Source organism: Cyclopterus lumpus, chromosome 4, assembly GCF_009769545.1.
Source record: "Cyclopterus lumpus isolate fCycLum1 chromosome 4, fCycLum1.pri, whole genome shotgun sequence".
Classification (NCBI taxonomy): Eukaryota; Metazoa; Chordata; class Actinopteri; order Perciformes; family Cyclopteridae; genus Cyclopterus; species Cyclopterus lumpus.
This window is the reverse complement of record NC_046969.1, coordinates 1,086,925-1,101,017: the sequence shown is the minus strand read 5'-3', so window position 1 is coordinate 1,101,017 and position 14,093 is coordinate 1,086,925. Positions and strand designations below refer to the sequence as shown.

Here is a 14,093-nt window from a genome sequence, read left to right as displayed (position 1 = left end):
AGCGCTCCGTCTGCGGAATCACGCGGACACTGGTCCTCTGGAGTTACCAAAGAATACCATTAGGGGAATCGCTTTCCCCGTCGCGTGACATGCTCGCTCACTCACACACACACACACACACACACACACACACTCGGTTGTCCAGGCAGCAGATGTGGGCGATTCACATGATGCGCTCATAAAAGACAGGGTTTGACAAAAGAGTCGGGTCATGTTAGCACATCGCCGTGTGCTCCCGCACGCCATGCCGACACGCCATGCTGACGGATGAACGGGTCGCAAGCGAGAGACGGACACTGGAAAGCAATCGCTGAAATGCGAAGTTCAAATTTGTAACTGAATGTGAAGGGCCGGGGGGGAGAGGGGTGGGGGGCTCGTGGAGTTGGACCGGGGGGGAGGGCAAGTGGCAGGAGGTGGCTCACTCAGGGGAGAGACGCTCCACCGGCCAGGTGATGGAAACTCACACCTCCGTGTCCCGGGCAGACCACAGATCGGCGGGGGGGGGGGGCGGTGGTGCTCCCGCATTGACTTCACTAATGTGTGATCAATTAAATGAGCTCCAGACCAACGCCGATTCTCTGACATTATCTGCAGGCCCAAGAATGGCCAACCTCGACCACTGGCTTCATGCAGCTCCCAAAATGAATCACAATTACTCTTTAAGTGTACTACGTTTACTTCCACAAATATCACTGTGACAGAAGATACCGAGTCCGCAATTAGTATCCACACAGCGGTGTCTGTAAACACTGACATGCGGGCAGTCTTTTAAATATGCATGAAGCTGGTGCCAAGTCAGCTGTGAGTGAGGTAACTCTGCTGCTTCCTGGTGAAAGCACTTTCCAATGGAGACCCTCACACTCCCCGTGGAGCCTCACACGGGACGGGCGTGGGAGGGTGTTTCAGGCATCTTCAGGACAGTCAAGTGGGGTCTTCTTGATGGTCAGCGAGCAGCTTCCAAACATTGTCGAGACTCCGGAGCAGTATTGTCTTTGTCGCCGTGTTTTTAACACATTAATATATATAGTTTTAAAATGGACCATTTGTGGCTCCAGGAAGCACCAAGAACCTTTACATGCACTACTGCAGACGTACCGCAGCAGCAGCAACACGCATGCCGCTAATCGCAGCTCAAGCTGCTCAACAATTAGCAGCAAAATGTCATGTGTGTCTGTGTGTGTGTGTATGTATGTATGTATATATATATATATATATATATATATATATATATATATATATATATATATATAATATATATGCCATTTCGCTGATCCAAACTGGTCCACATAAACACTCCAATGACGGCGTCACGTAGCGCTCATGCTTCCTCGTGTTCCGAGCGGCGTCGGTAACGTGAGCTGTGTGAGCGTCACGTTTGTTCGAGGTTGGTCATCGACAGCTTCAGGATCCATTTTGTTGAATGACCGACTAAGGTTGGCTCTTTTCTTTATATCCCTCACTTTTATTTTTAAATAATAAAAAAAAACTAATTATTCGGCCAATTAAATGTAATATTGGCCATTACCACAAATATAACGTAAACAAATAAATAAATCTCCTTTTAACTGGCTTACAGGCTACTGACAGTTAAGATGTAAACAAAGCTTTACGGTCCGCGTGCTATAAATAAAAGCATGTAGGTCAAAGAGACGCATCAGTTACACCGAGACCGCGTCATAACCAGTTAAAAGTCGGCGTATTGACTCCTAGTTCACGACCAAGTCAGCGTGTCGTATTCGCTGCAGCGGCTCGGGCCTTTCTCTCCGGCGAGCCGCCGTTAGATGTCGCCCGAGCTGCCGGCGGCGCGGTGTCGTTAATTCCCGTTCTGTGGCGGCCTGGACGCGCAATGATTTAGCTCGGCGGTAAATCTGGCGCCGCTCTGAGGGCTTCCAGCGTGCCAGGTCATAAATCTAATGCAGTGTCGCTGTAGTCCAGCCTGAAGAAGAAAAGGAGAACGGAGAGGTGTAAACATGTGTGTGTAGCAACATGCAGATTTCCAACTGTTGACCTATTGTCACACACATAAAGTGTGTCTTTGTGCACGCGCCACACACCCAATCCTTTGTAGTGGTTGAATTGGGGAGGAATCCTTGGCCCCTTGCAAGTATTGATTCACATTACAGTTTCCATGCAGTACTCTGACTGCAGTAAAGATTTAAACGTCATGAATTCTCAAGCATGCATGTTCCAGCTGCTAAAGTGTGAGGATTTGCTGCTTCTCTTGAATATAATTTGGATAACGTAATTCAGACTAATTGATTAATTGAGAAAATGATCTGCCGATGAATCCAAATGCGTATAGCGGGGGTCTGTGTTGTTCTGTGTTATTTGTTTTCCAGCTTAAGTCTGATGATATTGTCATTTAATCCAATAAAGTTATAAATTACAAGCTGACTTCACCGAAGTTGTCCCACTCATTGACGTTTATCTCCCTCACACCCTTCATCCCAACAGACAGCTGTGTCAAACCTTGTTTGCGAGCCTGTTGCTAAGTAGCGGGCGGCAACGGCAGATCATGATATCACTTTTTAGCAAAAAGCTATCGGCTCACAGCGAGGAGAAGGGGGGCACGATTGACTCGAACACACTTCCACTCGCCCCTTCGGTTCAGCAAGAGGGCTGCCTGACCTAAATTCAGTTCACCTCATCTGCCTAGACATTTGTTTAGCCTTCTGGGCAAACACTTAGAGAAATGTATGAGGGAGAGAGAGAGAGGAGGGATGGGAGAAGAAAAAAAGAATACATATGCTTGAATACATCACATTTAGTCAGTTGGGGGGGGGAAGCAAACCCGGACATCTGCAGACACATACAGCCCTCTAGTGGCAAAGTGCAGAGAGCCTGGATGTGTGACGGAGAGGGATGAAGTGATTTACTCCGATTATCCCAAAACCCATCTGTGGAGGTTGAGCCCGAAACACAGACCCTGTGCGCTCTGTTCTGACATGAGCTTGTGTAACAGGCCTTGCTAAATGTCACCTCACACCAAATAAAAGGAGGCAGGAGCGAATAAAAACACAACAACAACAACGCAGGCTGAGCAGAAAGAATTTATTGAGGTCATAGAATCTCACCGTCGGAGAGGGAAAGAGAGAATTCATTTATTTTTTGTCTTTTGAGCACTGTACTCATTACAATGGCCCGGAGGAACTGTGTGCCGTGGAATCATATGCTCTAGTTAAGCTAAACAAGGGCAAGGTATTCCCACGTGAAGGGCACATGAGAATAAGTAAGTGGGAATGCAGACAGATGAGGAAGAGTTGAGGATGGTTTAGTGCTACTTGGCCCCGGCATCTTACTCATATATTCTCAGTTTGCAAATATATTCTCCCTCTCCCTCTCTCTCCACCTCCACCTCTCTCGGTTTCCACGTGCGTGAGGCAAACCTCGAGGGCTCTCGGTGCAGCGAGCTCATTAAAGGCTTCATTCCACTTCCAGGATCGAGCAGGATTGCAATGTGGACATTGTTTATACACAAATGTTGCCCTCGGGAATAATGTTTATTTCTATTACCGTCTTGGAGGGGGAGAGAAAGGGGAAAGAGAGAGACAACTCAGAAGGCTGAGCTCGTCTGCATTGCTTTTCATGAAAGAATGCCTGAAGTGCTTTGAAGAAGCGGCCATGTGTTCAAAAGCACCTTTCCCCACAGCCTCAGACATCCGCCTCTCACCCGCCGCCGACCCACGGTGGAGGGTGAGAGGGCGGCAGAGGGGAGACCTTTTCTTTTTTGTATTGTAGTTTCTTTGAACCCCCCACCTGCTTTGCTCAGTAGCGTGCGGACTACAAATGTCACCAAGGGGAGAGAGAGGGAGGGAGGAGGGAGAGAGAGGGGGAGAGAGAGAGAGAGAGATCACCTCGGCCCAGCGGGTTGCAGAAGTGTCATTTTAAACGGCAGGGGGCCCAGCGGTGCGCCCGCGAGGCAGCCGATGACGCGGCGCAGTGTTGCTACACACCCCGAGCTTTGTTTGGAAACACTGAGGCAGCTCGCTACTACAGTGGGAGCCAATTGGAGCAGCTGAACCGTGCACTCTTTAGCCCAGCCAAGCGCACAGAGAGAGAGAGAGGGGGGGGCGAGAGAGACTCAGAGATCCAGGAAATGCCTGAGCGAGAAGCAGGGGGCCCGTCAGCCTTCACGGCCACATCAGGCCGCACATTGATCACCCTCGCATGATATATCCATCCCCAGTAATTGCATTGCTGTTTAGAGAGGCGGTCGTTATTTATGAAATATTGAAATAACAAATTGCGTCTCCCGGTAGATATTAAGAAGAGAGATGCCACAGATAAGTCAGAAGCGTGCGGCCCCCGCCTCCCCCCGCGGGCCGCTTGCCCAGTCGCCTTGGCTGCAGAAAACCTGCAGTCATCACAAAGTGGAAATATTTACTGCTTGCACTCTTGCATACGGGTGGATGAGAAATGACTGTGTGTTTGTGTTTGGACGGGAGCGCTAATCAGAGTCCGTCAGCTTCAGAGGCATTCGAGGACAGCCGAGCTAAAGGTCCTCAGAGTGGATTTATTGGACGACCGGGAGCCGAGCGGTCGCTCCCGGTCGTCCAAAGCCGAGCGACCCGAGCGACCGGGAGCCGAGCGACCGGGAGCCGAGCGACCGGGAGCCGAGCGACCCGGAGCCGAGCGACCGGGAGCCGAGCGACCCGGAGCCGAGCGACCCGAGCGACCGGGAGCCGAGCGACCGGGAGCCGAGCGACCCGAGCGACCGGGAGCCGAGCGACCCGAGCGACCGGGAGCCGAGCGACCCGAGCGACCGGGAGCCGAGCGACCCGAGCGACCGGGAGCCGAGCGACCGGGAGCCGAGCGACCGGGAGCCGAGCGACCCGGAGCCGAGCGACCCGGAGCCGAGCGACCCGGAGCCGAGCGACCGGGAGCCGAGCGACCGGGAGCCGAGCGACCCGAGCGACCGGGAGCCGAGCGAGGAGTTGTGCAAAAGCTCAATGGGGTTATGGAAATTAATCATCAGACTCACTACATTCATCATCAGGTTTGTTGTGTAATCATGGGCTCGTGGGTTTGTGTCCACAGAACACCCTGGAGACCTGCACCATCTGCAGTAAGCCCATCATGGAGCGCATCCTGCGGGCCACGGGGAAGGCCTACCACCCCCACTGCTTCACCTGTGTGGTGTGCCACCGCAGCCTGGACGGCATCCCCTTCACCGTGGACGCTTCCAACCACATCCACTGCATCGAGGACTTTCACAAGTATGTAGTCGGGGACTTTGTCAGGTCAAGAAGTCCACACTGGATCAAATGACTTCATGTAATGACCACTTGGCTCTTAAAGGGCCAGTGTGTAGCATTTCTCCTGGCGGAAATGGAAGGTATTATTAATAACTGTTTTCCAAAAGTGTGTAATCACCTGAAAATAAGAATCCTTGAGTTAGAATAAGTTCTTCATGTGTACAAAGGGGCCTCCTCATAGAGTCCCCATCTTTCCACAGTAGCCCAGCTACAAACCAAACATTGGCCTCTGCGAGAGCCTTTCATGTTTTCACGTCACCTGCAGGCCACCGTGGTTCTCAGACTGGACCTTTCACAATGTTGTTCAGCCTATTCTTTTGGTTTCATGATGTACGACTTAACTGCAATAAATCCCTGCCCAGCTTCAAATTGCAGACAGACAAAGTTAGCAACTAGCTGGTGAACATAGTGGAGCCTTTAGCAGCTAAAGAGACAAGAAGTTCCCTCTGGAGGAGGTGGAGACCAAACACCGAGCTAAAAGAGAGAGAACAGCTCTGATAAACTCTTCCCGCGTAGCCCAAACAAAGCATTCAAACACAGCAGTCAAACACAGCTAGCATTGAGCTGGTGAGGAAAGTCAGAGATATGTCTAATTGGTTCACACCAAACCAGAGTTAACAAGAGAGCGATTGCGTGACTAACATCTGGCCGGAGGAGAGCAATGTGATGCCAGATGAATGCTAATGGCTGTCGGCTGTGTACATAGGCAACTCGTTTGTTATCACTTCAATAATCACATCTATAACAGCTCTACAAGGTGATATGTCATCGTTGTATTTAAGGCTTGTTCTAACAATGCTGCTTTAAAAGCTGACATATTCAGCTTCAATGTATTTAGGCCCATCTGAGATTTTAGTCCTATCGTGGGAAACGTCGCTAGCCTCACGGCTTCTGCAGACTTCCTTTACTAGGAGCTTCCTGTCATTGCCTCACACTCCACCGATTGCATAACCGCCACCTTCCCAGAAATGTTCCTCTGCTCAGTGACCAGAAGGGAAACCGAAGTAAACAGCACACAGCTTTTAGCTCTGTGGAGTAGCGGCACCGGGCCGTTGTTTAATTCCATATGACAAGTGTGACCTGAACAGCCCTTTGTGTCGAGGAACAGCCACGCCCGGGAGGTGGAGCTTTCTCTCTGGCTAATCCTGGAGGGGCCGTGGTTCCCCAAGGCCACGCGGGGGCCCTCACTGCCCGGTTCCCAAGTGTCTGCTGCCCTCAGTCACCTGACGCGACCTGACATCTCATGCGTGCTGTTCATTTCCTCAGCGATCCTATTGTTGGACAGACCGAGCTGATTTGAAATTGTTCCTGTGAGACTCAGTTCTGATATCTGAAGTCCTCCTATGTTTAGCTTTTCCTCAAATGCTATAATAATATATTTATATGAAATATTTCAGAGAAGGGAACATTTTGCTTTTAGTGCCACCTCGACGGTCGAGGGAATAAATAATTAAACCAAAGGAAATAATGCAAGCTGGGCCTTTTCCTCTAATTTGCTGTGTCATTATGTGAAGACACTGTTGGTTTTTACAATCTATCCGTGTTTGTTCTTTTGTGAAGAACTGAACCAGTTTGAAAGATTGATTCCCAAATGTGGGATTCAATTCAGTTTATTTTAAACAGCCCAATATCACAAATTACAAACTCCCCTCAGAGGGCTTTACAATCTGTACACATACGACATCCCTGACCTTTGACCTCACATTGGATCAGGAAAAACTCCCCAAAAATAATCTTTCAGGGAGCAACAGAGGAGGATCCCTCTCCCCGGATGGACAGATGAATAGATGTCATGTGACCAGATGAACAATAGATGTCATGTGACCAGATGAACACTAGATGTCATGTGACCAGATGAACAATAGATGTCATGTGACCAGATGAACAATAGATGTCATGTGATCAGATGAATAATAGATGTCATGTGATCAGATGAACAATAGATGTCATGTGACCAGATGAACAATAGATGTCATGTGATCAGATGAATAATAGATGTCATGTGATCAGATGAACAATAGATGTCATGTGATCAGATGAACACTAGATGTCATGTGACCAGATGAACAATAGATGTCATGTGACTAGATGAACAATGGATGTCATGTGACTAGATGAACAATGGATGTCATGTGATCAGATGAACAATAGATGTCATGTGACCAGATGAACAATAGATGTCATGTGACCAGATGAACACTAGATGTCATGTGATCAGATGAACAATAGATGTCATGTGACCAGATGAACAATAGATGTCATGTGACCAGATGAACAATAGATGTCATGTGATCAGATGAACAATAGATGTCATGTGACCAGATGAACAATAGATGTCATGTGACCAGATGAACACTAGATGTCATGTGATCAGATGAACAATAGATGTCATGTGACCAGATGAACAATAGATGTCATGTGACCAGATGAACAATAGATGTCATGTGACCAGATGAACAATAGATGTCATGTGACCAGATGAACAATAGATGTCATGTGACCAGATGAACAATAGATGTCATGTGACCAGATGAACAATAGATGTCATGTGACTAGATGAACAATAGATGTCATGTGACCAGATGAACAATAGATGTCATGTGACCAGATGAACAATAGATGTCATGTGATCAGATGAACAATAGATGTCATGTGACCAGATGAACAATAGATGTCATGTGACTAGATGAACAATGGATGTCATGTGACCAGATGAACAATAGACGTCATGTGACTAGATGAACAATAGATGTCATGTGACCAGATGAACAATAGATGTCATGTGACCAGATGAACAATAGATGTCATGTGACCAGATGAACACTAGATATCATGTGATCAGATGAATAAATGTCATGTGATCATATGAACAATAGATGTCATGTGACCAGATGAACAATAGATGTCATGTGACCAGATGAACAATAGATGTCATGTGACTAGATGAACAATAGATGTCATGTGACCAGATGAACAATAGATGTCATGTGACCAGATGAACAATAGATGTCATGTGATCAGATGAACAATAGATGTCATGTGACCAGATGAACAATAGATGTCATGTGACTAGATGAACAATGGATGTCATGTGACTAGATGTCATGTGACCAGATGAACACTAGATATCATGTGATCAGATGAATAAATGTCATGTGATCATATGAACAATAGATGTCATGTGACCAGATGAACAGAGTTACTACACAAGCCTTAAGATCTGAGGGGTCATTGGGTGAAAATAATAATAAATTCAGACTTTACTACATTTCTCTTAATAATTCCTGGAGAATTTCACCTTTTTAGACTTCCAATATTTTGATAATTGATTCATTATTTAAGTCGTTTATCAAGCAAAAATGAAGCACCTCCTCGTATTCCAGCTCCTTAATTATAAGGATTTGCTGTTTTTGTTGTCGTACATTTTACATCTTTGACTTGGTGGTAATATTTCATAATTTCACTGAACCAAACCGATGAACCATTTCATCAAGACAGATCAACGGCGCTTGTGTGTATACCGTCTGAAGCGGCATCACCGTCCAAAAATGATTACAAGTGACATCTGTTTTCAAATTGTGTCGCGTCATGTTACAACGGCGTTATCTGATTTGATTCTATTTCCGCAGGAAGTTCGCTCCGCGCTGCTGCGTGTGCTCCGAGCCCATAATGCCGGCACCGGGCCAGGAGGAGACCGTCCGCATCGTGGCCCTGGACCGCGACTTCCACGTGCAGTGCTACCGCTGCGAGGTATGCTCTCCGTGCTCTGTGTGTTTATGGGAAGCCCTGTAACGTGCACCGCGTTGCCTGACGTCAGGTGACGGCCATTATGGCGCGAAGGAGCATCGTCCCCCGATCACCTTTCCAGCGAGAACCCAATCATCCCTCTCTCACCTGCCTGGAAATAGCTCTCCATCTCCACTCTGCAAAGTTTATAGACCTACGTAGCAACCCATCTGTCAGCCGCCGCTCGCCGGCTGATAAGCGCCGCTGAGGCCGAAAGAAGAGAGGCAACGTGTCACGCTGTCACAGAGCCGCGGCGGTGTAAGTGCACGCCGAGCGCTTGGCAGACATAAAGGTCAAAGGAAAGGAAAGCAGATTAGTTCAGCTCAAGGGGGCTCAACAAGAGAAGGTATTTTGTCACCAGGGAGACGTGAGTAGATGCAGCACTTTAAGACGAGTGCAGGTGGCATTCGGGATGTTGTTATTGATAATTGGGAGTCAATCTTCTCCCAGACCGAACCAGCCAATCAGAGCAGAGCAAGATAACGTTGTTACTTTTATGCCAAAAACAGGCCTGAAGTCGAGAAAAAGCTTATCGAAATTACAAGAGAATATATGGATAGAGAGGTCGATCCAAATACAGTCGAGCTCCAGAAATGGATGTGAATAATCAACTAGACAGAAGAATGTTCCTCTGTAGTCGTTAGGGCTACGACTCAGGTGGAAGGGCTCTTGTGTCTGACCCGTCGTAGCCCCTTTAGGCGCCAGTAAACGTCTCATTCCGGGCTAACCACTCTGTTTTGTGTCCGTGTCCTGCAGGACTGCGGCTCTCTGCTCTCAGAGGGGGACAACCAGGGCTGCTACCCTCTGGACGGACACGTCCTCTGCAAAAACTGTAACACCAGCCGCATCCAGGACCTCACCGCCAAGGCCACCACTGACCTCTGAGCGAGCCGCCGCCCGGTCACCTCCACTGTGATAACCCTCGCTCTCTCCTGTCTGTCGCTCTCGAGCGCAAACGTACAGATCGACAGACGCTTGCATTCCTCAGCATAAATATATATATATATATATATATATGTGTGGGTGTGTATATATATATATATATATATATATATATATGTATATATATATTCACTTTCAGTAACAAAAACATAACTTTCACCTGCATACATGTATGTATTGACTCAGCGGTACAATCAGCAGAAGATGTCTTTTTGTTTTTCTGTGCTGTGAAAGGAACATTTTGGGAAATACGCTGATACCCTTTCTGACAGTTAGATGATACCACTGTCATGTCATGCAGCGCTTTTTAACCTTGTTAAGAAAAGTGCTATATAAGTAAATTATTATTATTATTATTATGTCAGTCCGCTAAATATGAAGCTGAAGTCAACAGGCGGATAGCTTAGCTTAGCATGAAAAACAACCAGTCTGGCTCCATCCATAATAGTTATTTTAAATAAGCAAAGAAATAATTAAGTAAACTGCAACTTGTCACTTTTAAACTTCTGTTTGTATACAAATAAATAAAAAGATGGAGTGCTGGTAGACAGAGCCCGGCTAGCTGTTTCCCGTCTTCATGCTAAGCTAAACTTATGATGCTAAACCATATATACATATATATATAGATGGATCTTCTCATCTAACTCCCTATAAGCGTTTCTCAAAATGTCTCAATGCAAATTGCTTAAAATCCCTCCAAATCCACCAGTTAACACTTGCAGTATACATCATCATAGTGTTATTATCTCATATCATAATCAGCCAGGTTTGTGCGCATGCCGGCCCAACTTTATTTTTGGGGTCTAAAATGCATGCACAAATGTCCAGCCCACTCGCCTGCTGGGCGTGTGTGTGTGTGTGTGTGAGTGTGTGAGTGTGTGTGTGTGTGTGTGACTGCGTCAGTATTTAGAAAAGCCATGAGCACACAGTGTGTTGGCGAGGACCTTCTCTGTATTCTTTCGTGTTTGATTCAGTCCACAGACGGTACTCGGATAGGAAAAGCATTATAAAACAAGTGAACACCAAAGAATTGAATTTAAGCTTCCGTATTCACTGCGTGCGTATCCACATGCGACCACATTACACGTTCCATGTTATTGATCGGGACCATAGGAATCACAACGTGTAGCCCGCGGTGTCCTCTCGGGCAGCTGTTGATGCGAGTCCCTTTTTAGCTCAGCGTTTCCTTTTGTACTTTCCTATCGAATTTGCTTCTATGCGAACAGCAGATGATTTCCTGGTGGCCTGAACAGTACAATCATGGCTCTCCATTCATATCGATTCGGCCGAATGTTTGAGTTGAACTATATGTAACTCTTTCTGTCATTCAAAGCGACACACATTAGATTAGTGGTTGTAGTGTACGCAGTCCGGCAGAGAAAACGGGTTAGAGATGGCTATGCAATTTTTGATGTTAATTGCATCGACACTTTATCAGAAATTTTTATGAATAAGGAAATATTTTACCTGTACAGATTGGAGCACAAGTGTCCTTATAGTAATCCTTTAATCAAAAACTATGCTGTTGGTACTGTGTGACGTTGTGTGTCACTGGGCTGTATGTCAGAATTGATTGTGGGACTCATCTTTTATATTTAGTGTTTGTTTCGAGTCGATGGGCAAAGAAGGGACCACGAGAGCTTCCCCCACCCAAAAGAATGATTTCACTATTTTGTTCCCTTCAGGAATGCCAGTCAGCTGACGGCCATTTTGACTGATTTAATAGTTGCTTCATTATAATTACTACAGCAATCCGATGACGAGGCGAGTTAAAGGTACCCGGTGGAGTTTTTGACCACTAGTGGCGCTGTTTTTCATGATCGGGTCCCCCATTGAAGGCGCACACTGAACCATACGGGGAGGTAGGGGCCTCCGGTGAAATCTGATTGGCCGATAGGTTGCAAGCCAACGGGGTCGCAAAAACGACACCTTAGATGCAAAATGAAAACTGCTCTGTAAAAACAACGTTGTGTTCATCTTTCAGTCGTGGGGTCCTATATAGAAGGGGGAGGGGGGTGGGGTGGGTCTTTACATGTCTGTGTCCAAGGCTCGATGTGTCTGCAAAAGCAGTAAAGACAACGACAACTAGCGAGCAAATATGGATGTAAACGTTGCACATTTTAAATTATACAAACAATTTATTTTTCTTTTGTAAATGCCTTTTGAGAAAAGACATTAATTCAACACATTTTGCATTTTTTGGTGTTGAATTTGTTTGCAAGAAAACTCCACAGGGTACCTTTCAACAACAAAGACAATGTAGTTGATAAGCACTGAGCGGCCTGTTTATCGGCCGGATTGGTTCACAGTATTTCCCCAAATTCAGATTCCAGATATCTTGTGCATGTGGATGGAGATATTATGAACAAAGCAACGTATTGTAATCTTCAGAGAACTCTCTTGTCCTCCACATTGAGATGTGGGTGTTTGCTGCCTCTCTTTGGATACAAGAAAGGGGTTCTTACACCCTGTATCTACTGTAAACAGCCAGTCTGGTTACATCAAGGTCTTTGTGATGGAGTTGACTGTGGCCATGTTTAAACCGGGGTAAAGGCTTTGTAAATAACTGTGCTAATAAGCTTGTTAATATATTCACTCTTGCACCAAAGTAGAGAAAAACTGTTAAAAATCTGTGTTGAAGTGCCAGTGAGAGCTGAGAGCCGGCCCCCCAGAAGGTCTAGGCCACCTAAACTCATCCAGTTCACCGGTCACATACAAAAACAACATCAACAACAAACACATTGACAACTCATAACCAACAAGTGCAGAAACACTATTTATATTCTTCTCCAGCTGTTTTTTATGAATCTTATATTACCAGTTATTCAAAATAGATTACTATGAATAGACCAAGCTGTGGGAGAAGAGCTGTGTCTCCCAAGTTACCGACGATATTTACTCCTATATTATCTCTCACAGTATGAGGACATATCACACCAGCCACCCAAGGTCTATACTCGGAGCCCGGCTCAGTCGCCGTCTCCCTGTTGGCCGCCCGTGAGAGGTGGATACCGGGACGTCCGAGGCGATAATTAGACAGCAGCGCCAAAGGTACAAGGGTACAAGGGTACAAGGTACAAGGGTACAACGGTACAACGTGGTGACTTCAAAGTGACCACATCCTGTTAAGGCGCCCCTGAAGCCAGTTGTGACCATTGCACAGCCGAGCCATTCCGGTGTTGTGTTTTAACTTGATTTTTTCAATAATGTGGAAGGTAAATGTGGTCATTTGTAGCAAATATCCCCGAACGACAGATGGGCGATGTTAGCCGCTAGCTGGAGAACTTAGGGGAGCACGTGTCTGTTGCTGCGCCTAAAAGGCTAAAAATGGGAATTTTATCAGATTATTTAAGACAAGTTAGCAAGTGCTTTTAAAAAAAATACATTATGTAAGTATAGGCTGCAAACTGTGTTTATCTGGTTTTAAATGATTTTGATCAAACATTTCAAAATGTGTTATTAACGTATTAGCACGTGCTTTCTACAAAACCTACCCTGGCGGTCAGAGTCAACCTCAATGTGCCAATCTCCTGTTTACGGTATTATCATTTAGTTTCTTAGTTGTATCTTCGGTCACGAAGCTCGATGCTACAAGTATATAGAAAATAAAAAAGAGCCTCATGATTTTTAATTTAATTCGCTCAGTGTATTTGTTATTTCTCCCGTGTTTGTAAAAGTGCCTTTAACCTGAGCGCCACCGCATCGCGGTGTTGCCGCTCAAAGAGACGTTGCGTCAAGTCTGCTGCCAGGCGGTAAACGACGAGGCGTCGGCGGAGCGGCGCCGAGCTTGACCCTGTTTCTCATGTGTTCTTGATCTATGGAGGGGGAGGGGGCATGCAGTCTACCGTTGTTTTCTCTTCTTCAATAAAAGCTTTGCAACAGCAGCGCGTGTCCGTGTCCTCCTTTGGTCTTTGAGCAGTATTTCAGGCCTGTTCCCCCCTCTCCCACGTCGCTGTGAACACAAGCTCTTTGGCTCCTTGCTCCACCGGATGGCCCCGGTAATGAGCTACAACGGGTGTGAGCCGGTGGGCTCCTCTCTCTTTAAGAGTCATTTAGAACAAGCAAGCGCGTGCCACTGTGCTTACACAGCTCTGATTCATTTCCTCCCGT

General features: G+C 46.5%; 1 protein-coding gene across 12 annotated transcripts in view; it reads left to right on the top strand.

The window, feature by feature from the left end:
- Positions 1-13,867, top strand: part of lpp (LIM domain containing preferred translocation partner in lipoma) — a 130,135-nt gene extending 116,268 nt beyond the window's left edge. For all 12 annotated transcript variants that reach the window (XM_034530046.1, XM_034530047.1, XM_034530049.1 and 9 more), the window contains 3 exons: positions 5,038-5,216; positions 8,885-9,005; positions 9,798-13,867. In XM_034530046.1, the coding sequence (XP_034385937.1) occupies positions 5,038-5,216; positions 8,885-9,005; positions 9,798-9,926 (429 nt within the window). In that variant the 3' untranslated portion in view covers positions 9,927-13,867. The remainder of the gene's footprint in view (positions 1-5,037; positions 5,217-8,884; positions 9,006-9,797) is intronic.
- Positions 13,868-14,093: the final 226 nt, after the last annotated feature.